Source organism: Neopsephotus bourkii, unplaced genomic scaffold (genome assembly GCF_033783945.1).
Source record: "Neopsephotus bourkii isolate Nb327-2 ecotype Australia unplaced genomic scaffold, CSIRO-AGI_Nbou_v1 NB_52, whole genome shotgun sequence".
Taxonomy (NCBI): domain Eukaryota; kingdom Metazoa; phylum Chordata; class Aves; order Psittaciformes; family Psittacidae; genus Neopsephotus; species Neopsephotus bourkii.
Window position 1 is genome coordinate 1,211,139 of NW_026900569.1, and position 24,653 is coordinate 1,235,791.

Consider the following 24,653-nt stretch of genomic DNA (forward strand, 5'->3'; position numbering starts at 1 on the left):
CAGTCCTTACCGGCCACTGCCTGGTTTAAATGTCAAACTTCTCAACTCTGACCCACCACAATGAAGCAATTACAAGTTGGTGGCAGCACAGGAGGGAGAGATGGGAGGGGTTCAGCCTGCTGAGGGAACTGTGTCCCTGCAGGTGTTGGATGTGGGCACACAGAAGGATGAAGATGATCCCCCCATAGGATGGCTTTTGTCAGGTGAAGGATCACAGGGAGCTGTGCATCCACTCCTTGCCCTCCATTGGCCTGAGACCCCTTCCCTGAGGACTGAAAGCGAGTTTCACCTCATGGTTCAGGTGGTTAAAAGTGTGCATGTGGTTTGTGTTGGCAGCAGAGATGATGAACCATTAGTTATTCACCTTTTATAGTGGGATTGCGTGCACTTGGTATGGGTTACATTACATGTGCTTAGATGCTTAGATTGCCCAGAGAAGCTGGCAGTGCTCAAGGCCAGGTTGGACACAGGGGCTTGGAGCAAGCTGCTCCAGTGGAAGGGGTCCCTGCCCGTGGCAGGGGTTGGAAATGGATCAGCTTTAAGGTCCCTTCCAGCCCAAACCAGTCTGGGATTCTCTAATGATTCTATGGAATCAGAGTGAGGTAAGGAAGGGCCTTGGGAATGGTATGCAATGCGCTGTTACCATCATGCAGATCGTTCCTGCTGTACCATCACATCTTCAGCATCAGACCTTAGTCACTCTCACTACACCCCACCCTCACTGGGACAACTTCAGGTGGCTTTGGTGCCTAGAATTATGTATAAACAGATTGTAGAAGAGACATATTTACTCAATAAATAAATACAAATAACATATGGCAGGTTCTAGCATGACATATAGCAATATGCACATTGAAAGGGAGGGTAAGGTGTCCAGGGCTTGGAGCTTTTGGCTGATTCTAGTTTAGCTTAACACACCAAGGATATCATTTAACCAGGATGACACTTGATAACATGACTGTTGCTGCAATATCAACTTGCTTAGAGGGCATATTAGAAGCTACATACTTAGATGGTTGAATATGTTAGTACAGAGTATCCGGGGGGGCTTGCTTTAGGATGGCAGGAGACAGTAAAAGCATGCATTCCTCTGTAACCGGGGTCTCCTTGGGGTGCCCTTGGCCACGTTTCAGGGTGCCTGCCCGCAGTGGGTACATGCGTGTCCCCAGGACCTGCAGCCTGCTCACAGCATGCACCGGCAGAGGGCAGGGGTGGTGGGTGCCGGTGGACCTTGGGAGGGTGTTGGGGCTTTTCACCTCCTCTCTGCAAAGCTTCATGCGGAGCAGAGGAGCTCTGCTCGCTCTGTTTTGGTAAAACCTTTACCTAAAGCTCGGAGCTCTAACGTCTGGCTCTGTCATACTAGACAAAAGAGAGAGAATGAGGGAAAAGGAGGAGGTGACAACTGGAACTCGGGGTTCAGGGTCATCTCTGAGCCTCTGGGACAGTGCTTAGTCAGGCGAGACGGGCAGCGGGAGGAAGAGGATCGCCTTCTGGCCATAGTGCGTCCGCGGCCCCAGCTTGCTGTTCCCGTTCTTCTTCAGACCTACAAACCAGTTCTTATCCGCGTGCTTTTTGGAGACGTACGTGTTGTAATGGTTTTCTTCAATCCTTTCTAGGAACAGGCACTCCTCACCCAGCAACTGCTGAAAGAGAGCCCCGGGGAACCACAGTGAGATGGGGCGATGCTGTGGGGAGGAGGATGCGCATTCCTAGTGCAGCAGTCTCATCCTGGGAGCTCTTCTGCTGGGGTGTGTCAAGACTGATCTCTGAGATCTCCATGCCCTGGTGAAGCTCATATTCAAAGCATGGAGGTACGTAGCCTTTGTGTAGTCCCCTGGGCTACTCCTGCAGTAATCTGACCATGCTCTGGGCACTTTATTGGGCAAGACCTGAGCCCAGCCCCACTCTGTAAGCTGGTCCTGGCACTGGCTCCTGCTCTGGCACTGAGCTGTGCGGTGGCAGCTGCGGGTTCAGAGCATGAGCACAGGGAACAAAACAGCTCTTTGGGGAGGCTGAGCAGCCTGTGACCAGGGTTGTGTGTCACACACTTTGCTCTAAATGGGGCTATTCTTAAAGGCCCACAATATTTTCGGGTCACTCTGTGCCATACAGTTCCTAGGCACAGGGGGGTCAGCTCCTGCCTTGCACCATCCCACTCAAGCTGGGATGCTGTGGATGCTGCTGCTGCCTCCAGCACAGGGTTTGGTGCAACCAGGATGCAGAGGAAAAATGTGAGGAGGTCTTTGCTCAGTGGCTGAGGGCCATCGCCTGGGGCTGCCTGGGTGGTAGATGGTGTTATTTGGTTATTTATTTCTTTCCCCCCAAAATAAAGCCGTATGAAGAGTGGCCGTCCAGCTGCCAAAACAACAAACAGCGCCTAATTGCTGCCTGTGGTTTGCATTACTCAGAGCCTCGAGATTTCTGCAAACCTCAAACCCTCTCCTTGTCTGGTCCCACCTAAACCTCCTACTTACCGAGCCGTAGAGCAGCCCGTTGGTGTCCATCGCCAGGTACTGCCCAGACTGGGTGCTCTTTATGTACACCTCTCCCACGCTTTCCGCGCTCAGCTGGAGCTGAACTGAAAGCAGAAATAAAGCAACAACAGAAGTGAAAGGAAAATAGGCAAAGGGGGAAAAACCCCAACAAAATGTTGTCAGAGATAACGTCCAAGCTGCTAGGAAAGTGAGCGGGGTGGTTTTGTTCCAAAGCCTGGCTTATAAGAGTTTATAGGAAACAGTACAGCATGTAATAGAAGTGTGTCCTTGTACCCTCTCCTTCAAAGAAACCCCACAGCCATGCTTTAGGAACCAAAGACCAATTTTTTCCTTATTTTACATCAAAGGAAGAGCAGTCTTTTGGTTAGGGCTTTGGAATGGGACACAGGAGATTGGGGTTTTAATTCTGGCTCTAATTTACCAATTTCTCATGTGGTTTTGACAAGACACTTAGGGAGTGACATACACAGAAGTATTTTGAGAGCTAAACCAGGGACAGGCAGACTTCAGATGCCTGAAAACCCCTGACCCAAAGCATCCCATCCAACAGGGTGCTGTGTATGGCTTTGTCCGGGACATCATAGACAAAGAGTGGCGAAAGGGCTGGTCTTCATCCTAAAAAAACACCTCTCATAGGAAGCCATGAGCCACAGCTTAGATTGCCCTACTTTGTGGCACTGACATGACTTTGATAATGAACTGAGAGCAGAGCCTGCACAGGCTGGGCTGGGTGATGCTGTGTTGGTTCATGCAGCCCACTGGGCACCAGCTTTCCGTCCCTGGCACTGATCCTGGACCTCAACTGGGAATTCCAGGGCAAAAAAAGCTCCTTACTGGTCTTGTACCGTGGGAGGGGAGCGGGTCAGCTGCAGGACAGGGTGTCTGGGCCACCTCCCTCCTCCACTCAGCATCCTGTACCTAACACAGCAGAGTTAACGTTTCTGTTTGTGTGGTTACTTCCCCATGGAATGATCTTTAAGGTCCCCTCTGACCCAGACCATTCCATGATTCTTTGATTCTATGAGATAAAATGGTGACACTATCCCAAAACCTGATTTCAGGAGAGGGGAGTGGGGGGACCCTCCAGCTGCTGATGGGGACACTTGGGTCTGTGGCCACAGAGGGAGGGAGAATGTCAGGTTCAGGAGCTCACACACAAATTCCTGTGGTTTTCCAGGTCTGTACAGATACTTCCTTCCGTGAAGTAATGGGATGAGACAGAGGAAATGGGGCAGTTTGTGGAAACAAGCACAAGCTTCATCCTTTGAGGGTCTGCAACATCCTGGTAAGTTTTCATTTCCCAGTGCAAGCCTGAGATGCCCACACATGGCAGCAAAGCGCACGGTGAGGGGGTCCTTTTGCAGGGCTGGATGTCAGGGCCGGATGCCAGGGCCTTGCAGTGAGGTACTTCTGTTCTCTTTGGAGATCCCCCCTGATTCTGGGGCTAGCGCTGGGCAAGGCAATTTACAGTAACTATGTGAATTCTTGATACCTATCTGGAGCAAAACACATGGGCAGCTTGCAAAGCCCCAGCACAGGCTCTACTGCAGCCTTGCATACTGCATCCCGGGTGAGCTGCCAGTGTTCTGGTGCCTCGTCCCTCTCTGGGTCTTCTCTCCTTGCCTTTACGTCCAGGTTCCCCCCATGGACCCGGCTCGCTCGCAGGGGCAGGACCGCGGTGCTCGGCGGCAGGCACCGCGCTGCAGGGCTGCTCTGCCGGCATGTGGCCCCTCAGGAGTTTCCTCTGTCAATATTTGTCCGTTCCCGGATCCCAGTGTACGGGATCATCCGCAGGAGGTTCCTGTCTGGCACGGCTTCCCAGACACACAGCCCCAGCCCGGCAGCCGGTGAGGTGTGAGTGTGCCGGGGTGCAGCGGGGCCATGGGCAGCAGCACTGCCTGCGCTCGCTGCCTGTGTGCATGGTGCAGCCTGAGAGGGAACCCTCACTCCGGGGTGGCAGGCTTGCTTTGCCTTGGTGTCTGAGATGGGTTCCAGCTCTCATCTAATGGCTTTGAAGGGCACGGCTGAAGCAAGAGTAGCCTCTATGGCTGCTGTGCTGAATCCTCCACCCCGGAGCAAATGCAAAGATACCGTAGCGCTATGTGATGGCTGTGTGCGTGTAGGATGTGAGGCTGCTCCTAAGCCTTTTCTTCTAGCTGCCAGCCATGCAATTAGCATTTGGGTCCCGTGCAGTCTGCCTGCCTGTGATTACACTCACGACCAGTTTCAGATTTAACACTCCTGCAGGTGGGAAAGAGCACACATACCGTGCCTGCCCGGGCTACGGGTGTGTTTGGTGCAAGTCCCGGAAGGCATGTTGGCACGAGGAGGAAATAGAGCTTGGTACAGAGCCCATCTTCCCCCGATCCCCCCCTCCTAGTTGGTAAAATCATAGGAGCAAGGAGGAGCCCCAAGGAGCCCCGTCGGGTTTGCTTACTGTGCTGGTCGCTCCGGTCCCTGGTCCCATCCACTTTGCCGTCTGGGAGGATGCGCAGGAAGTGGCCGCCGTTGCTGCAGTAGAGGAGCTTGGGCTTCTTGTAGTTCCCCGGGGGAAGGTTGAACTTCTCAGTCAGGGCGGTGAAGGTGGTGATCTCCCCTTCGGCCATGGCTCAGCCTCTCCCTGCCGCCGGGCTGCAAGAGATGTGGTGGGGTTCGGCAGGGCCGGTGGCACCGAGCGCTTGGCACACACTGCAGCTCCTGCCAGGCTTTTAAAGGGATGGGAGGGAGCCGGGGTTCCCATCTGATAGCCGGGGTTGCTCAGGGCAGGTGAATCACACGGTGGATGATGGCTCTGGCAGTGACACAGCCCCAAGGTGATGCTCCTCCAGCGTGGGAGGGTGTGGGGTTTGTCTCCTACCGGCAGCAGGACTCTGCCCTTTCAGTTTTATCATCGTAAATTCTGTTTTCTTTCTGCTTTCTATTGACGTACGGACTAAAATTATACACTGAGGAAAAGAAGGCTGAAAACCACCCAGTGTCTGATTGAAAGCCACAAGAGGCAGGAAGGGAGCCCAGGTTAATAACTCCCTCCGCTATTATAGCTTTCAAACATGATTATGACTAGGTATTGCAACACGCACTGCGTGCCAGATAGCAAATATTACTTGGCACTCTGCACCTCACCTGGCCAAGGCATATGCATGCTAAAGGTCATAACAAGCGTTAGATATTGTGGGAGATGACAGGGAGCAGGAGGCTTTGACTGCCTGGGCAGTAAGCAGGAGATATGCCCATACACTGATCAATTGTATAAGGAAAAAGGAACTTTGGGTCTAGATTATACCATGTTTGTGCACCCTTGGGTCTCAATAAGGCTGGTTAAAAGGGACAGGCAGAGCTCTGGCTGGTGCAGGGGGTGTAAACTGGGCATGGGGCACTACCAGCTGCCCAGGAGCAACAGGCACTGGCTTGGGAGTACTGCTTCCCATGGGGCTCCTGAGCTCTCCTTAGGGCCTGGGAAACACATGGGGATTGTTCTGAAACCTCCTTTTGCAATACACTTTTATGACCATGATCCATGTTTCAGCGGATGCTGTGCCGCAACCTGAAAGCATCATCAGACCGGTAAGAGAAAGATGCTGTGAATGCTGGAGGGTGAGAGCTGCCATTGCAGCCACAGGATCAGGGATGTGCTGTGGCTGGGAACCAGAATCCCACATGTGTTCCAGGTATATTCAAATCTATGTGATGGATTCTAGCCTAGAAACTACATTTAAAATCTCCCATGAATATACTGTCTTCCATATACAAATTTCCATAGTGCTTGTAGAGAAGTGGATTTATGAACAGAAGAAGAGCACAGTACAAATCTAGATGTGGGAAATTATTTCACATGTCATGTATTCCCATGGCTATATTATGAGAAATAGAATATAGTCACAGTTTTTATATACTTATAGATTGTAAAAATGTGTCTTCACCACCGAGCTGTGCTCCTGGTGTATTAGGAGGGGGCTGGTATACAGTGTGAGTTTGCTGTGGTACTTGAGCGACCTGGGAGATATGAAGGATTGCAGCTATTTGCAATTCACACACACGTCTATATCCATATCATCCCTAAATATTTGGTTGTAAACTCTTTTGCAGCTGCAGGGAGGGGACCCCCCCTTCCCATGGCTCCCCATAGCCTGTAGAAGATAAAAATGTCTGCAAGCTGGGTTGTTAGAAGCTGAAACCTTGCAAATAGAGACACTGTGGTAAGGACATAGGCTCCGTGCCTTACTCCCAGACGTGTCCCCTTGGGGTCTCTGTCACAACACAAGATTTCCTAGGAAAGGAAAATGGCTGTAAAGAGAAGAGTATCCCCTGCCATCCCAGCCTCAGTTCCTTCTGGTAGCTGCTGGTTCACAGCAGCTCCTCTTTCCTCCTGACTCTCAGCCCGGAGTTTGCTGCGGATGGAGGTATTAAATCACAATAAACCAGCTGAGCTCGCAGTCAATGCACACACATAAAGGGTTTTAGACTTTTCCCCACTGCCCTTTCTCCAGAGCCATTTTGATGTTGGTTGGCAAGTCCCCCAGCGCCTACCAAGTGTTTCTTTATCAGCCCAGTGCTTCCTCAGCTGTATGCTGGCTTGTGCTGGCAGCTGTTTGGGTCCTTATCTAGGTCTATAAGTGTCCCTAGACCAGTCCCTCCCTGTATCTGCACCTCCTCAACACCCGCTTTTGCTCTGGGGCTATTTGCAAAGCCCAAAGGATCCACTTTTCCCCAGGGAGTCCAACCAAGTTTGACAGCTTCCTCTGCTGATGCCCTTTCCTGAATGGCACAAAAGCCGTGCCCACCTCAGTGCTGGCGTGCTCAGACTTTGTGTGTTTGGAAGCTGTGAAGTTCCACAGATCCCCCATCCAACACGGACAGGGCTTTTGGGAAGAGCTCTTGCAGGAGGGAACGTGGGTTCTCACTTCATGGATGTTTTGTGATGAGGGTGGTGAAGCAACCCACAGGAGCTCACAAGCTTCATGGCTCCTGGTGGCTTTCCAAAGCAGGTGATGAGCCAGCTAAGTATAGCTTCAAGCTCCTTTTTTACCACAGTCTTGAGGCAGGTGAAAGGAGGTATTTCACCGAGTGTCTTGTCCCCAGACTCATTTTTCTGTCAAGAGATCACACTTTTCTTGTAGTAGATTAGTTTTTAATGCCAACTGTCTGCCAAAACTTGTCTGAAAGAAAGCCTTCACGCTTTCAACGTGGTACACAAGGCTTTAGTGCTGTAGGGCATTAATGGAGATCAGTGGCACTGTGTCATTTCCTGGAACTAAAGCTTTCCTTGAACCTTAATCTAAGGGTAAGAGGTGCCCGGAAATCTCCTGGGTTGATGCTGGATGGAAGCAAGAAAGAAATATCCCAAAGCTCAGATCAGGATCTTGGCCAAGCTCACGCATCAGCCGGCAGAGCAAGGAGCAGGCTGGGATGCTCCCTTAGGTTACCTGCAGGTCCGTGCACTCAGGGGTGTTTATGGATAGCTTCAACAGAGTGGCTCAACTGGAAATGGCTTCTTCCTTTACGCATATTTCCTTTACGGTTCTTTGCCATTTTTAGGGTGGATTCAGTGCTCGCCAGCTGCTTTCGACTGCACAGGAGAAGCTGAATGAATGCTATTTTCCACTCCCATTGTCTCTCCTTGCTAAATACTGGTGCTGTTCTCATACTTTTATGACCATGGAGTCGGTACTTTACGCATACCACCACTCATGGCCCTACTATTACACTTTTGGCAGGAACACGTTAAGTTTTTATGGGAACTAAAAAGCATGAGAGAGAGAGAACCTGAACCAAAGACAACATAAAGAGCCTTATTTCTTTGGGTAGAAGCCCAACAAAACGTTTAAATAGCTCAAAGCAGAACAGAAAGCGCCCTCCAGGATGCTAAGCTGAGAGACACCACACTCCAGCGGTTATTTGGTGCCCCTTGGAGAAAGGAAAATATTCCAAGAGGAGATTGCTGTAGGAGGGGATGGCAGCTGCTGAGCAGTTGATACCATCGGTTGCACTGGGGCTGTAAGTTGGAGCCCAAGCTGGAGGGTGTTTGTCCAGGACCAGCCGTGTTCATGGCTCTCCTCTTTCCTCCCATTCCCGCAGCTTCCTGTGCTGGGCTGCCTAAGAGAAAACCACTGCTAGGAATGAATGGCATCATCCCTGGGAGCTGGACCCAGGGCATCTGCTCTGGGGTGGCCCTGGCTCTGTGTGCAGGCGCTGGGGGCAGCCCGTGGCACTGCTCTTCCTCCTGTGTAAGGAGATGTCAGAACCCCAAAGATCGGAAATAGGTTTCTGAAGCAGGAAGGACTTTAACGTTTGGGTTGAACTCACTTCTCCACTGCAGCCAGGCCTGGCTGAGCCGTGGTGCTGGAGCAGTGCAGCGTGCGTGCTGCCAGCAGCGGCGAGGAGGGACGAGTCCTCATGGGGCCGGAAGAGCTGTGAAGTTCTGAGAAGTTTGGGTTTGGTTCCAAGCTTTATCACTGCTGCTGCAGCCAAACCAGCGGCTTTGATGTGAGATCCCAAACCCCGTGAGCATCTGAGCCTGAGCAGCGAGGGCCGGTTCTGCTGCCAATAACACACACGGGGGCCATGGAAAAGGAGTCAGGTCCTTCTGCCTTCCCATCAACGCAGGCGTCACCCCTTTGCTTGCATTAAAGAGTCAGCATTGATGGGAGTATGGCAACTTGGGAAGGAGCTTTATCATGTTGCTAAAATGTCTCTGCCTCATTTTCTTTCCAGACCAATGCTTCCTCTCTGCTCCTTTTCCTTTAGACTCTTCCTGACTTACTTGAATGGATCAATTTTCTTGAGATCAGAGGCAGGAACGTTGCATGTTCATGATAGCCCACTGCATCAGAGACTGATGGACCTGGTGCCTGCAGCTGAGCACACTGCATCATCAGCACAGCCTCTTCACAACCTCTGATGCCCCAATGGTGCCTCTGTCCCACAGCCAGGCCCTGAAACCAGGAGGTGACCAGCTAAGGTGAGCCTGTTTTTTCCTTAAGTATAGAATACCTGGCTACTGCTTGGAGGAAACCAGAAGTATCTCACGTGCCATGGGTTAAAACAAGATAGGGTTTGATTCAAATGCATTAGAGCTGTCCTTGGCTTTGGATACAATCCTTTATGTGGGATGAAGTGCTCTGCACATCCTCTGTTAAGAACCCCCTCAGAACAAGTGTGGCTGCATTGGTTTGGAGTACGTTCAATCACAGCTGTCAATGGATGATCAGCTGAAGATGGTGCTGGAGCCTCCAGCCAGCAACACCCAGGACTCTGCTGAGGTTCTGTCCTTAATGAGGTCAGTGTCTCCTGCCCCGGGCTCTGGTGAGTTCAATGGAAACACTCCCGTTGTTTCACTTGGGAACGTGTTGTTTTCTCCATTAAAGCAGAAATCCTGTTTCTTCCAGGGCACATGATTCAGCTGTGATCAGGCAGCATCACCTCCCGTGGGCTCATTCCCCATTCCCAGTCCTGACTGCAGCCACCTGGATAGCACAGTCACTTCCCAGGCGGTTCAACACTGCAGATGGGAATGCAAAGCACTGTTTTAACAGGTAGAATATTTTTGAGGAATCCAGGCTCTGGCTTTTCTCCACCTATTGCCCATTCCAAGGCATTCCTGAAGTACCCTGAGGGCTGACAGGTACGGCTTTGGGGCGATCCGAGAACAGCCTGAACATATTGAGTGACTATCTCTCCCATAAACAGGGCTTTTATTCATCCCAACTTTTCGGGATCCATCGCGTGGGATGGATTTCCTCAGCTAGGAAAGGGTTAGAGGTCAGCAAGAGGTTTCCTTGTGCTCTGGTTGCTCCAGGAGCTGCAGCACAGTGGCTCTGGGGTTATCATCAGCACAGGCAGCCTGCAAGGGCTGCGTTCCTCCAAAGGGATGCCAGTGCAAGGCACGGCTTGAATTCCTTGGACCGCGGATCCTCTTAGAAGGTCTTAATAAATGATTAGGCCAAGAGTATGGTAAATATGTAATAGATCATTTTGTGCGTGTCAGCGGAATGTGTTGGCTTGCTTCTAGTCAGTGTTTGTGGCAAGGTGATTTTATCTCAGGCAATATGATTAAGTGAAATAGTTATCTGCCAGGTTTTACCCTGTGCAAGTGGAATATGTTGTATAAAGTGTGACCAAAGCTGTAGGAATTAACTGATGCCTGTTGTCGTCACCAGCCCGAACCATTCTGTGACATGAGGTTGGTCAGGCTCGATTTGACCATTTTATGCCATCCCAGCCCTGGTTTAGCTCCTATCTCATCTTCCTGCAGGGCTTCAAAGCCATGTGTGATCCGTATGTGGCTTTGAGGCTGTGGCACCCCAGGTGCTGGTTCAAGCTGGGACATCCAGCGCAGCATCCCAGCAAACTGACGGCATCCACGGGGAGATGGGAAAAGAAAGTGAAGATCCACTTTCTAATTACCTTCCAGCCTCTCCCACCCACAGCCTTCTGCAGTCTGCTCATTAGCTTAATGACAGTCTCATCTCCAGCACTCAATCCAGCCCCAGAGCAGGAGCCTTGCCAGGAAGGTCTTGCCTCCTGTGTTCTGTCTGGGTTCAGACCAAGCCCATGGACACGTACATGAGCAGCACAGGCTGCAGCAGCAAATCCCATTGCCTCATGTGGGGGATTTAAGTGCTAACTCCCTGTGCACAGTGCAAGCCAAATGTGTGGGACCTGCTCTATGGAAAGAACACACTGGATGGAGAAGGGCAAAAGCTCAGCCAAGGATGGGCTGGAGGATGAATTGGACCCAGGGGACACGTTTGGGCTTTGCAGCAGGGGCAATTGCCTGATTGTCATCTTCATTTTAAGACAGTGCAGGTGGATGCTTCCGCTGCAGCACACTCAGTGCAGGAGCTGCAGCTCTTCCCAGATTCCAGGGCCTGAGCAAGGACCATAGGCCCTGGGTTGCACTGCAAGGGCAGAGCTGTGGCCATGACCACTTTTACAAGTGCTCTTTCCCCCTTGCAGGCTCAAACTGAGACAAATATAAAGCATCATCCCTCCTGTGCTCCACTGCAATGCTGCCTCCCAGCATCCTGCTTGTGTGGACCACTGAGCTGTCTGGAAGCAGCCACTACTATGTGCCATGAGTGACACTGTCCTCATGGTCTCACCTCTGGCATGCAAGGAGTATGAGGACCCAGGAATGATGCTCAGGGTGCAGGTACCTTGTTTTGGGTGTTTGCCACTGGGCAGAGTGCGGTTAAGTGCAGGGCTGTGCATACCTCTCCTGTGCTTTGCTTCCCAGGGGAAAAGCATCTGGAGGCAGTGGAAAGGGATGCTGTAAAACTGATCTGTTGTTGTTGGTTGAAATGGTTGGTGACGGTGTAAGAAGCCCTCCTGGGCAGGGGCCACTTGGCAGGCCCCAGTGTGCTGATGCAGGGGTGAAGTGCTCAGCATCCCCAGGCAACTTCCCACTTGGCTCCTGCTCAGCATCCCCAGGCATGGGGGACCCCATCCACACCCTGCTCAGGACCCGGTTCCTGGCATACAGGGAGGTTAAGCTGAGTGATGAATGTCACCGTCCCCCCTGCCGCTCACCTCCAGTGTCCAAGCAGGACACAGGGCAAGAGACCAGATCACATAACAGGAGCGCCCAAGCTGTCTGGGTGCCGAGGGATGGATGGATGGATGAATGGATGGACGGATGGATGGATGGATGGACGAACAGTGGTGCCAGCCGTGCTGTTCCCAGACAGGGCAGGCTTCTCAAGGCTCTGTTTTCCTGCTCTGGTTACAGGTGCTTTTCTCCATCCCTCCTCCCTCCTTGCTGTCTCTTGGAGCATTTAGACAACACATGGCTGCTTGCAGCAGGAGCTGCTCTGCCTCAGGCCAGCTCTGCCCAGTAAAAGCAGTGGCTGGCTTAAATGCCAGACTCTAGCCCCAGAATTTCACTGTATGCAGTGCTGCTATGCCAAGGGGCTGATCTGATTCTCCTGTTGTACCCTGTCCTGTCTGAGCCCTCTGGTCCCACCCAAGCAAAGCCTCCTGCTGATGGCTCCGTTTCAGGTACCTGCCTGGTCCCTGCTCCTCTCGGTCACCCTCTGTCAGCCCCGAGCCCTCACCAGTCTCCTGGTGCTCGGACAGGTCCGCAATCTCAGCGTGCTGTTGGTAACCAGGGATGAGGCTCGAATTAGGAGCGAAAAGCAGGAATCCTCGCGTGGTGTCAGATGCAACACTTCCTGCAGCTGGCCCTCTGAAGGGTGGCCAAGCTCAATCAAGGCTTGGCTCCAGCTTCAAACCTGGGATTTGAGTTTGGGCTCAGGCTTTGTACCGTGTCCTTCCCCAAAGATGCGGAGGATGCTGGAATTGAGGGTTTCATCTCCAGGCCAAGTGAAACCCCACATCCATCCTTGTGGTTAACCATCAGTAGACGTATCATCGCTCAGAAATCGAACTTCCTCCAGCATAGTCTCATTCTTGGTTGTTCCAAGGAAAATCACTTGGTTTCTGGGTTCACCATAAGCTCAGCAGTGATTTTTTTCTATGCTGAAATGTGCAGGGAGTTAATCCTGTTCCTTCTGAAATATTTGTGTAAGGGCTCTAGAGCTTGCCTTGTGCAGTGCTGAGAAAAGCTGGCTGCAGGAATTCTGTTCCTCATTCTGCTGCTCAATAGCTTATTTTAAACACAGTGTCTAGGAGCTACGGATGGGAACTCCTGGGTTTTTTGTGCTTCCTGCTTTCCTGTGCACTCTGCTGCTCAATAACTTAACAGCGTGACAAAAGCTTCAGATGATAATTGCTATTAACAGGAAAACCCTACAATAAATAATCATTTTCTTATCTGCGTGACTTAGGGCTGGCGAAAATGCCTTCCAGTGTCAGGCTGCAGTGCAGATGAGCATGCAAGGAGAGCTTCAGATGAGAGATGAGAGCAAGGCGAGCTCAAAGTGGGTAAGTGCAGCTGAGTGAGTCAGCAAAACCCCCCAGCACCATTAGCTGTGGGTAAGTAGCCACTGGTGTGAAGTGTCAGGAGAAGCCGTGCGTTGCCACCTCCTCTGTGGAGCCAGACAGGGCGCTGCTTTGAGGTTTTAGGCAGAAACTGGGGAGTTCTTAGTTCCAGGCAGGGGGTGGCTCTGGAGGCCCATGGTCACCATCCTGTCCACTTGTCACCCTCATCTCCAGCCTAGAAAGGAGTGTGAATTTCACACCAGGGTGCACCAGAGCTTGGTAAAAGATGGAGCCCCAATTCTGGTCCCCTCTATCCCAGCTGGGGCACATGAAGCACCTCAGCACTGATTCTGTCCTTGCCATGGCATCAATGAAGAAGGCAGCGTGACCTCAGGCCGCCCGTCAGCAGGCAGGAGCAGGCAGCCACTTCTGCACCGCTCCAAGGAAAACAGAGCCCTGCCTCTGATGCTGCTGCTGTTTCCATCACAGCACCCTCAGAGGCAGGGGGATGGTTTCTGGAAGGCTTCTGCCCTTCCTCATCCCCGTAAACAACAAAGCACCATAAAAAGCACGTTGCAGGGGCAAAGGCTGCAATTTGAAGGACCTGGTGAACCTCACTCAGCCGCTGCAGCAGAGCACTCCAGAGCTCTTTCCGTGGAGGTGACACCCACGGTGGTTATTTCCAGCTCCCGAGTGGGCAGATGACAGCCACCGGGGGGGTGGTTGTTGATCCTGGTGTTTCCACAGCCAGTTTAGGGGAAAGCTGTTGGGGTCAGGCTGCCCCACAGGGATGCAGCTGAGGATGCTGGTGGTGACAGGAGGCAGAGATGCCCTGGATCATCTAAGTGGGGAAAAACCCCAAACTGAACCAGAAACCTTTGGGACAGCAACTTGTTGTCCCGCAGATGTGAGCACTGCTATCCCTGCTGGTGCTGGGACATGGGGGCTGCTCACAGCCCTGGAACAACCAGAATGCCAGGAGCACTGCTGTCTGTGTATCCAGCATTCTGGGTGCTCTATGCCCAGGGCTCCTGAGAGGAGCTGGAGCTGTGCCTTGGGCTTCACTGACCAGCTCCGCTGGCAGCATCCGGCCTTTGGGGGATGTTATTGTGTGCAAGCACCGTTTGGATCAGCCCTTTCCTGCCCACGTAGCTCTGTGAATAGGGGATGTGTGTGCCCTAAAACCAGCCACGTTCCAAAGGGGAATGCTGCATATACTAGCGGCGATAATGCAGTATTTAAAACGCAGCCAAGCTATGACAAGTGTCATGAATTGCACTGGGATGGAGATGCTCCATAAACAGGGAAAACATTAACATCAGCATACAGAGTCCCTGCATCAGTCAGAAGCTTTTTAGAGTGTTCTGCAGCAAAGGGAATGTTAAGGAAGGGGAAGGGAGGGTGTTTTACTTGTATTCTGTGTCCAAGATTTGACCTGCAAATGAAGCTCAAATATAAAGGCAGATGGAAATTCCAGTGGAAAATGTACCCCACCGAGCAGTATTCTCTGTGCAAGATAAACACACCCCGTGAGGATGTGCAGCTGTTAGAGCATGAACGAGTGACCTCTCTGGGGAAAAACATACTCAGGGTGGGTGAAAAGCAGCTCTGGGGAGCTGCCAGGGAATGGCCGATGCACGGAGGGGACAGGCTGCTCCATCCCCAGGTTGGATGGTGCAGGGATGCAGTCGGTGCCCTGCATGGCAGGGAGATGGCAGGAAGCAGCCAGGTCATCTGGCACTGAGAGATGGATGTAAGCTTTAGTTTTCAGGGGATTTATGGTGTGCAGCGTCCCTTGTGTAAGCGAACAGCTTGGATCTGGAGCTCATCTGCTGATGCGCAGACTGGGACTTGTCATGGTAAAGATCTCCCCCTCCTGTCCGCCCATGCAGCGCCGGATGAGAGCAAACGGGGGAATAACTCAGGGCTCCTGCTCTTGTGTGCACCGACCAGCACCGACCAGCCAGGCTCAGGGTGTGACTCGGGGCACCCCGAGCAAGTGAGGGTGACCATGCCCTGAAGGCTGGCTTGCAGGCTGGGCAAGCTGCCTGCAGACCCTGGGCTGGCGATGCTGGGTGGCAGCTGTGGCCATAAGGGTGACTGTGCATCTCGCATGGGCCACTGCTGAGCCACTGCCACCCTGTCAGTGCATGGGTAGAGGAGGAAGAGGAGGTCTGAGCTCAGCGAGGAAGGGCATGGACAGCACAGGGCACCAGGAGCTTGTCCCTGAGCATCCCTGGGGATGCCTGTGGACATCGCTGGAGGAGAAGCTGCCCAACCATAGTCTGGTGGCTTGCAAAGGGCAGCAGTGGGAGCTGCTCTGGGCAGTGCTGCTGAGCTTATTTCCACACAAATAAGGTCCCTGCATGGGTAAGTGCTGGCTGGGCTCATCTGCAGGTGGGACAGGCACATTCACCGACTGCAGAGACGTGGGCAGCAAAGATCTGAGGTCAAGGCTGACTCCCAGATCTGGGCTCTTGAAGCACAGATCTAAATTAAGAGCCATAAGCAAGGACAGAGCTGGTGAGCACAAAGTCATGAGTCATTTATGGACTGTGTCTAGACCGCTGTGGGCAAAGTGCAAATCCTTGGGAGGACAACTTAGACAGGACAACACCGCTCCAGAAATGAGTCTGAAGGGGACAAAAGGGGTTTGGATGTCACCCTGTGAGTCAGCGGTGCGGAGCCTGCAAAACACTCTGTCTGGAAAGCCCTTTTATTGCCTCTTTTCTAATCTTTGTCCTCAGGATTAGCTGTCAGGCTTGGAAATGCTGCCTAGGAGATGTCTGCTTGGTCCATCCCTGAGCAGCCCCCTCGCTTTCTGTGCTTTCCCATGCGCAAGGGAGCAGGTTTGGGGTGCAGGGGCAGCATGGACCCCAGTAAGGGGGTTACATGCCCTGTGATGGGATACACAGGCAGCGGGCACCACAGTAAGGGATACACGAGGGGGTGAACCCCTGTTAAGGGGATACACGGGCAGCAGGCGCCCCGCAGCTGCAGGAGCTGTGCGAGGCCGCAGGTCGGAGCCGCTTTGCCTGTTTGTTCCAGCCGGGAGGGTTTGCTGCTCTGCTGCCAAACCCGCAGGGGTGAGCAGAGGCAGTTTATACACCTGGGCTCGGAGGAGGAGGAGGGAAACTGCCCAGAGACCATAATTACTGCCCTGTGCTGTAAAGCCCGGCGCTGGTCAGTGGAGCGGTGCCCCGCGGCCGCAGGGAGCTGCAGGCTCTCTCAGTCTGTATTGATGTGTTCCTTCTACGCTCCTCAGGTTTCCAGCTTGCTGGAGCAGCCGCCTTTTCCGCACCAGCAAGCAACCCTGTTGCAGTGTTATTTTGGTCACCAGATCACTTTAATCACTGTTTTCCCCCTCTGCTCTCCTCTCATCTCTATCTCTTTCTCTGCTGGCATCACTCTAGAGGATGCAGTTTTCAGGGGTGATTTCATTCCTCTTAAAGCGCCTCTGTCTCATCCTGGGAAGAGTCAGGCCGAGGACTTGGGATAAATCAAAGGGGAAAGGGGGCTTTTATGAATTCACTTTTGAGGTAGTGAAGGCCCAGAAGTGTGGGTTTTGTTACCCTATTAAAACACAGGTTGGGCTTTAAGCTGGACCATGGATGTGTGCTAAGATGCTGTGCTGGGGTTAATAGAATAGTGTTTAGCACTGGCTGTGTATTAGCTATTCTTGAAAGGAATCTGTAAATATTAACCATGGCGCTCTCTGAGGGCCTGTGCTAGCTTTCATCTTCCACATTTAGCAGCTGGGAAAACGGAGTGTTTCTGTTATGCTGCTTTCCTTGGTGTGGGAGCAAGGTTTCAGAGAGAAATGATGGGTTTGTGGCAGCCGGAGCTACCCCTGGCTGCAGTGCATCGCTGTCTCTAACCCAGGCATGCAGGTGAGCCCTGTCCCTGGGGAGGGCAGTGCCACCCTCCATGGTTAACACGTTACAGCATGTGGAGTACATGACATCAGCACGGCACTGATCTCTTCTGCAACTGCTCTGAAGGCCTCAGCATCTGCTTTTGTTCTCCAACAGCATTAAAACAACAGGCGCTGGTGCTCAAAACAAGGCACAAAATAGTAACGGCCATTGCTGAGAAACACTGAGTCAGGCACCTCTCTTGTCTCACAAACAGGGGGGAGGGAGGATTGCGGCATTCACAGATGCCATGCAACACGAGGGGCAGAGCTTCACTGGCAGAGCCATCGTCCCTCTCTTGCTGAACTGGTTTTCAACAAATTCTTCTGCAAAGAGGTTTCTATTGTGAGCGGTTTGAAGGACAAACCCAGGCAGGCCTCCAGCCCAAACGATGGTCACTGATACCTGCGCTGGCAGCGGATACACACAGGGCTCCTGAACACACCCCACCGCAAGTCACTGCCTCTGGGTTCGAGGGGATGATGCCTCGTGCCCAGCTTCTGCTGTGATGGAGCTTTCTGTGAATCACAGAACCCCAGCCTGGTTTGTGTTGAAGGGACCTTAAAGCTCCTCCAGCTCCAACCCCTGCCACGGGCAGGGACCCCTTCCACTGGAGCAGCTTGCTCCAAGCCCCTGTGTCCAACCTGGCAGCTGTATTTTCAGGGGTCACGGTTCAGTTACCCCGAACTGGTGTTGAAACAACACAGGGTGAGGCTGACCGTCCACTCTGATGGGAGCTGCCTTCCCTGCAGCTCTTCCCCGCTCCCACGGCCTCTCATGATGGATTGCACATGAAATGGAGCCAAGAGCCGAGAGGCAGCAGCTCTCATTTGATAATCTTATTTCCTGCTAAGCAGAAGCCAAAACCTTCTGATTTAGAAGAAGTTTCTAATAGAAATAGAACTTTCTGTGATATGCGTGTTCTCCCATGCATTTATGTCCTCAGCCCCATCACCTCCAGCCGTGGGCAGGGATGTGGCTCCTCCATGTCCTGCTCCACTGATGAGGCCACTTGTGCTCTGCAGCTCTTATGTCTTAGGCAGAAGCTCTTCCCTGTGAGGGTGCTGAGGCGCTGGCACAGGGTGCCCAGAGAAGCTGTGGCTGCCCCATCCCTGGCAGTGCTCAAGGCCAGGTTGGACACAGGGGCTTGGAGCAAGCTGCTCCAGTGGAAGGGGTCCCTGCCCGTGGCAGGGGTTGGAACTTGATGATCTTAAGGTCCTTTCCAACCCTAACTATTCTATGATTCTATGATTCTATGAAGTGTTTAAGAAGGTGCTGGCTGTTCTGGTGTGGGTCTGTTGTATGAGCGCATCATTGGAAGCACATCGAAATGAGAGACTGAAATAAGCCCACTGCAGTTATTATCCTTACGGGCCTTGTGCCTTAGCCCTAACTCCTCATTACAACTACGCTCTGAGCTGTTAACTGCTATCCAAGCCAAGCCAAAGATGCCAAATATAAAGGCAAATTGCTGCAAGCTCTAATTGCTGGGTAAGTTCAGGTGCTGAGCCCCACACATCCCTGCCACCCTCTGCCACCTCCCCGAGCATCTTTGCTTGTTTGTGCCATTTAGCAAAGGGGAAGAGCCTGGTAAAGCAGACACAGAGCAGGCAAGTCCCTGCCACTGTCACCAACCACCCCTGTGCTGAGGGACAGAGGTCCTGAGCACCACAGGGCTTGGCCTTGAAAAGCAGTGTGCAGGAGCCATGCAGCTGATGGGGAATAAAGTGGAAGGAGCCGTAGCCAGCTGCACGATGAACTGCTTGGTTGGGAGGAAGCTCAAGGTCTCAGGAGTGGGAGGAAGGCCAAAATCATTTGGGGAGCTTGGGAGGGAAAGTCTATCCCCTGGGCTGGGGTGGAGCTGGGAAGGAAAGTTTATCCAAAGGGCTTGCAAAGCCCTGGGTCTGCCTGGAGACCTCGGTGGACCTGAACTCTCCCCAGCCCTAATCCAAAGTGCGTGTTCCTGCGCATCCTGAGTGCTTGGAGCAGCCGGAGGAAGCGGGGCCCGACCCGGCAGTGCAGGGAGAACAATTGGACATTGTGCTGCCTTATCACCACTGAGCCCAGTCCTGCCCTTAGGAACCCATTAAACTTTAGACCCCTGTTTGTGCAGATCTTCCCGTACGTCTCACACTCTCCAAGGCGACTGCTGCAGGGCCGAGAGGTGGCCAGGGCTCCCCAGTGCTGCTGCCAGCACCACCCAGTGCACTGGGTCCAGGAGCCAGTGGGGCGATGCTGGGGTGCTCGGGAGCAGGGAGCAAACCCTGCAGTGGGGGGGTGAGGTGTTGTCTCACCGGCACAGCTGTGGCAGCCACCCTGAGGGGTGCTGATGGAGCTGGTGGGGTGAGCCGGGGGGTACTGAGCAGTGGGATGGACCCTGAGGCACCCTCAGTGTGCCACCCACACAGCAGCTACAAGCAGCGCTCAGCCTCTGAAGCCCATGGGCAAGGCATGGGGCGCATGCCCCAAGTGGGGTGCTGAAGCAGGGTGTTGCTGGTGTCCGGCCAGGAAACCAGCCAAGTCCCACAAAATTAACCTGAACCCGCTTTGCTTCCACCCTGCCTTGTCCAACCACTGCTTTCACCTATTCTCTTCTTCCCTCCCTACCAGCGTTTCCCAGCTTGGATCCTGACCCCTCCCTGCTGGCTTGGACACCCCTGAGACCACCCAGCCCAAACGCTGTCCTTGCACCCCCAGAGCAGCCGGGGAGCCGTGGCTGCAGGAGGAGGAGGAGAAGGAAGAGGCGATGCCCAGCGCTCGGGCAGGAAAAGGTCAGAGGGAGCAGAGGTTGGCTGTGCACTATTGCTTCTCATGAGATCTGAACTTACAAAAGCACATGCAAGTCAAAAGATATGTTGCAGTAGGAGCAGGGTTTTTGGCTGGAGCGGGCCCAAGGAAATTGTTTTGGTTTTTAAATAAATATATATATATTGCGTCAAAAATGAACCATTTTGCATCAGAAATGAACCGTTTTGTAATGCTGTGTCACTTCAACAGATTCCCTGGTTTTTTTTAATGGTCCCAATACCGTGTTTTGCCATTTAAAATGTATTTTATATTTCAATTCTCATCTTGATCCAGGTTTCTTGGGTTAATTTGCAGTAAATCTGAGCTCACAATTTGAACGGATGTTTGGTTCCGGGTTCCCTCCTCTCTCAGGGGGCTGCAGCCTCTTGCGGGGTTCAGGGGGGGCTGAACCCCTGCCTCATCCCCGTCCCCCCCCAGGCCCCCCCGGTACCGGCAGCTCCCCCCTTTCCCTCCCCGGCACCTACCGCCGGCTCCGCGTCCTCCCGGCGGCGGCTCCGCTGTGTCAGGCGAGGGGAGAAGAGGGATCAAACCGATCAGCCCCCGGCGCTGATGGTGGTGATGATGATGATGATGATGGTGATGATGCAGAGCTGCCTCCCCGCGGCGGGACCGATGGGGAAAGGGGGGGAGCTCGATCGCATCCACCTGCCCGTCGGGAGCGCTGGGCAGGCGCCGGGGCGGGCGCTGGGGCTGGGGCTGGGGCTGGGGCTGGGGCTGAGCCTCCCATCGCCGGGGAAACCCAGCCACGGGGCGCAGGACGGAGGAGCGGCAGCGCTGCCGCCCCTCGCTGCTCCCGCATCCCCATCCCTCCGCGCCGGGGCTGTTGTGCTGGCGCGGTTCTCCCCGCGGGGAAGGCAATGACCCCCCCTCAGCTCCCGGGATGGGGCCGGCGGTCTGCGCCCTGCCCGGGGTGCCGCAGGGCTGCGCCGGGTACGGACACCGGCACAGAGCCTCGGGCTGGCAGAGCCTGGCCTTAAAAGCCGAAAAGCTCCGTTGAGCGCTGTCAGCTTGAGAGAATGCAGCCCCGTATCCCCGGGGACTGAGCCGGCTGAGTCTGTGCCGCGGCCGGACACGGGGCACCGGCGGGTTTGGGGGGACCGGGGGGTTCCGGGTTCAGGCTCTGTGTCTGGGGTGCCAGCAGCAGGTTTGGGGTGCAGGCTGCGGGTTGCTGCGTGTGAGCTGGCTGCAGTGTTACTGAAGCAAGAGCGATGACTTCACCGCTTGGCCATTCTCCACCAGCGCTTTGATGTGGTGTTTAAGCTGCGTTATCTAAGGCTCGCTTAGAATGGGCTTTTAGTCCCGGCTCACATGGAGCCTGTGTATTTGGGCAGGCTGGGCTGGAAGCCTGCCGAGCCCAGTGTTCTGATTGAAACGCGTTCTGGCTGACTGCACTTAACAGCAGCCAGTGGGGATGGCTCCTAACGCACCCAGCAGTGCAGGTGGGCTCTGGCCTCCCTGGCATCGCTGTTATTCCTATTCTGGTTTAGTTTGAACAAGCCCACCCAAGATTTCCTCCTGCTATTTCAGCCTCATGTTGAAAATAGAAAGAAAAAAGTAAGACAGATACAGCCAAACATTTCTGTGTCTCAAAAAAGAATGGCCCTGGCTTTGGCTTGGGCTTTCCCGGATGACAGGCATGGGGCTGTTAGGATAGAAGGAGTATTGGGAAACGCTGCTCCACTTTCTCATGCGAGGGAGCATCCCCTTGTCTTGGAGCCGTGGGTGACTGCCCCAGCCCCCCTGCCCCTGCCTGCTCCTGTTGTGGTTGGCATTTGGCAGCTCTGAGGCCATGCAGGGCACCGGGTGCTGGTGCCGGCGTCCTGCCAACCGCTGCGCTGTGTCCCTGTCTGCTCCGTCCTGCAGACAGCGAGCGGGGATGGAGCCAGCAGCCGGCAGCGCCGCAGGGACATGGAGCAAACACCAGGGTGTTTGGGGTGGGCTCCTGCACTGCCCGCAGCCAGCCCTGCTCCCCCTGCCCACCCTGCCCGCAACACCCGTGCACAGCAGGCACCCAGCCCTTGGATGGCCGCTGAAGGCTGGTCCCTGCCGCTGCCTGGGGTGAGGAACCTCCTCACCTCCCCGCCACAAACATCCGCAGGCCTCCTCGGCCACTACCCCCATAAATAACACACACTTCTTGGAGCTGTGTGGAACCCTGGCACCCAGCCGTATGCAGGCAGTGCCTGTGCAGGCAGCTGAGCCCCAGCACACGCTGCCCCAGCGGCTCCTCTTTCCCTGAACCCAAGTCACGCAGCAGAGACGACTTAGGCAAATCCTACTGCAAGTTTAAAATGAGACCCAGGAGATCCCCAGCTCCCAAAGCTTTGGTTGCATTCCTTTTGGGATTGCTGAAACGGCTCAGCAAGTGCCACGCAGCCAGGACAAGCTGAGAACAGCACTGAAATAGAAAGTCCCCCCTCCTGCTTCCCTGCCAGCTCCCTGCCTCTGAGCCCGGAGAGAGGAAAAGGAAACCCCAGTTGTTCCCCCAGCGATGCACACCCGAACTTGGCCGGGAGCTCAGGAACCAGAACAGCGCATGGCAGATCCTATGGGAAGGGGTTGCAAAGCCCCCACGAGGCCGCCGGGATGCCCTGCCCAGGGCACTGGGAATGCTGGGAGAGGCACTCACCTGCCGGGATGCAGGGGCTGGTGGTGGCAGCAGCACTGGAGGGGCAACGGGAGGACACGGTGCCAGGGGACAGGCTCCTGCTCCTGCACCACTCACGGGTGCTCCAGAGCCAGGCAGGGCTCCTCGATGGGCGCAGGCGTCGGGGCTGAGCTGGACCCTGGTTGGGAGCTGTCATCAGATGGCGGGCAGTGCAGGCACCGCGGGTGGCAGCGCGGCCCACACGCCGCTCTGCACCCACATAGGACAAGGAAGTATGGATAATCCTTTGCCTTGCTATTTTTTTCCTCTCATGTGATCTTGTTTTTGGACTGCTATTTCGGGGCTGGACTCCAGCCCAGGTGAAAGACAGGGATTTAATCCAGCCTGCCTCCCCCATTGCCCGGAGGGCCTCCCAGCACCTCAGCCTGCCTGCCTAGAGGATGGGGTTAAACCCTGCTGCAGCTCACGTTCCCTGTGTGCTTCCCAGCCCTTTCTGTCCCTGGACTGCTTCTGTGCAGTCAGGGCATGATGGCAAACAGGCTGTGGTGTGCACAGGGTGTCCCACTGCCCTGTGCCCCAGGGCTCTTCATGGGCACAGTTGCAGAGCTGGAGTCTCCCAGCACCATTTGCCCTCTTTCTGCCCATTTCTCCCCTAGGAACAGCCTGGCAGGAAGCTGTTGGGAGATAAATGAATTAAAAATATGCTCACAGCTTGCAGCAGTTTGACATGAACTGTTGTGAGGCCTGGTCCAGTGCTCCCCATTTAGGTCTCTCAGTTCTGGGGTGTCCAAGACAAGGGGGACATGGAGCTGTTCAATGAGTCCAGAGGCCACAGAGATGCTGTGAGGGCTGGAGCAGCTCTGCTCTGGAGCCAGGCTGAGAGAGCTGGGCTGGGGCAGCCTGGAGAAGAGAAGGCTCCTGAAGGGGAGACCTTAGAGCAGCTCCAGTGCCTAAAGGGGCTGCAGGAAAGCTGGAGAGGGGCTTGGGACAAGGGATGGAGGGACAGGCCAAGGGGAATGGCTTGAACCTGCCAGCTTTTCTTTCACACTCTGCAATCCCGAGTGCTCTTGATGACAACGCGTAACGGAAAGCTCCGAGGATGCCGCTTGTCCCCTCTGGAGCAACGGGTGTGGGGGGGGGGGGTGTTAATGAGTGACGTCATTGGGGCTTTAATTAAGGACAGGCTGGACAGGATGAGCTGAGAAATTCCTGCAGGAGAGGGAGGCTCCGCGGAGCACTGGGGCCGCCAGGGGGCGCCGCAGCGCCGCATCTGGGCGCAGCTGGATGCGGGGGGGGCGATGTGGGCTGCGGCGCGGCTGGGAGCGGTGGCACAGAACGGGGAACAGCTGGATGTGGGGCACATTTGGGGCCCTGGCATAGCTGGGGTGGCTGTGGCACATCTGGCAGCTGAGGCCCTTGCAGGTGAGGACACTCGCGGGGGCAGCAGCCCCAGCTGGAGCACATCTGGGGGCCGCAGAGCTGGCAGCTGTGGCCCAGCTGGCGGCAGGTCCTGCTGGCCCTGTGCACATCTGGTGCTGCACCCTCGTCACCTCCGCTGGTTCCGAAAGCTGCTGCAGCGGCTCCGGGTGTGGGTTCATCCCTTGGCGCCCTGCGGGTGGTGCCAGGGCTCTGCTCCTCCAGGTCGTGGCAGAGGTAATGAGGAAGGAACTGGAGACAGGCAGGAAGACTGTTTCTCATTAAGATGGTCCCATTCACCCTGACTCCTGTCAAACCCGGTCACTCTCCCAGCCAGACACGCAGTGGAGTAATTCTGTTTGTCTCCTCCGTGCTCTTGCCCGTTGCTCTCAGTCGTGGCTCATTCACCAGGATGGATCCCTTTGGTCTTTCCCATCACCGTTGCCCAGGAGGGAGCACCCTCTCCTGAAGAATGACTCCCGTCCTTTGCCTTTGAAAGGATGACCTTATATACTGAAACCAATGTTGTTTACT

At 54.3% G+C, this 24,653-nt stretch overlaps 1 protein-coding gene across 3 annotated transcripts; it reads right to left on the minus strand.

The window, feature by feature from the left end:
• Nucleotides 1–770: 770 nt before the first annotated feature.
• Nucleotides 771–22,997, minus strand: FGF1 (fibroblast growth factor 1). Of its 3 annotated transcripts, none has more exons than XM_061347717.1 (4): nt 22,725–22,997; nt 4,933–5,126; nt 2,475–2,578; nt 771–1,643 (listed from the first exon to the last, which is right to left on the minus strand). In XM_061347717.1, exons 2-4 carry the CDS (start codon nt 5,099–5,101, stop codon nt 1,449–1,451), a joined length of 468 nt encoding a protein of 155 aa, XP_061203701.1. In that variant the 5' UTR covers nt 5,102–5,126; nt 22,725–22,997; the 3' UTR covers nt 771–1,448. The 3 variants fall into 3 exon arrangements, with proteins under 3 accessions (XP_061203701.1, XP_061203709.1, XP_061203694.1); XM_061347725.1 differs by lacking the exon at nt 22,725–22,997 and adding an exon at nt 20,560–20,717 and having other exon boundaries at nt 771–1,640; XM_061347710.1 differs by lacking the exon at nt 22,725–22,997 and adding an exon at nt 20,560–20,717.
• Nucleotides 22,998–24,653: the final 1,656 nt, after the last annotated feature.

Coding starts and splice junctions, on each gene's coding strand:
- FGF1 (XM_061347717.1), bottom strand. CDS start 5,101: ATGGCCGAAGGGGAGATCACCACCTTCACCGCCCTGACTGAGAAGTTC. Junction 2,579..4,932: donor GGACCGGAGCGACCAGCACA/GTAAGCAAACCC, acceptor TTCTGCTTTCAG/TTCAGCTCCAGCTGAGCGCG. Junction 1,644..2,474: donor ACGGGCTGCTCTACGGCTCG/GTAAGTAGGAGG, acceptor GCTCTCTTTCAG/CAGTTGCTGGGTGAGGAGTG.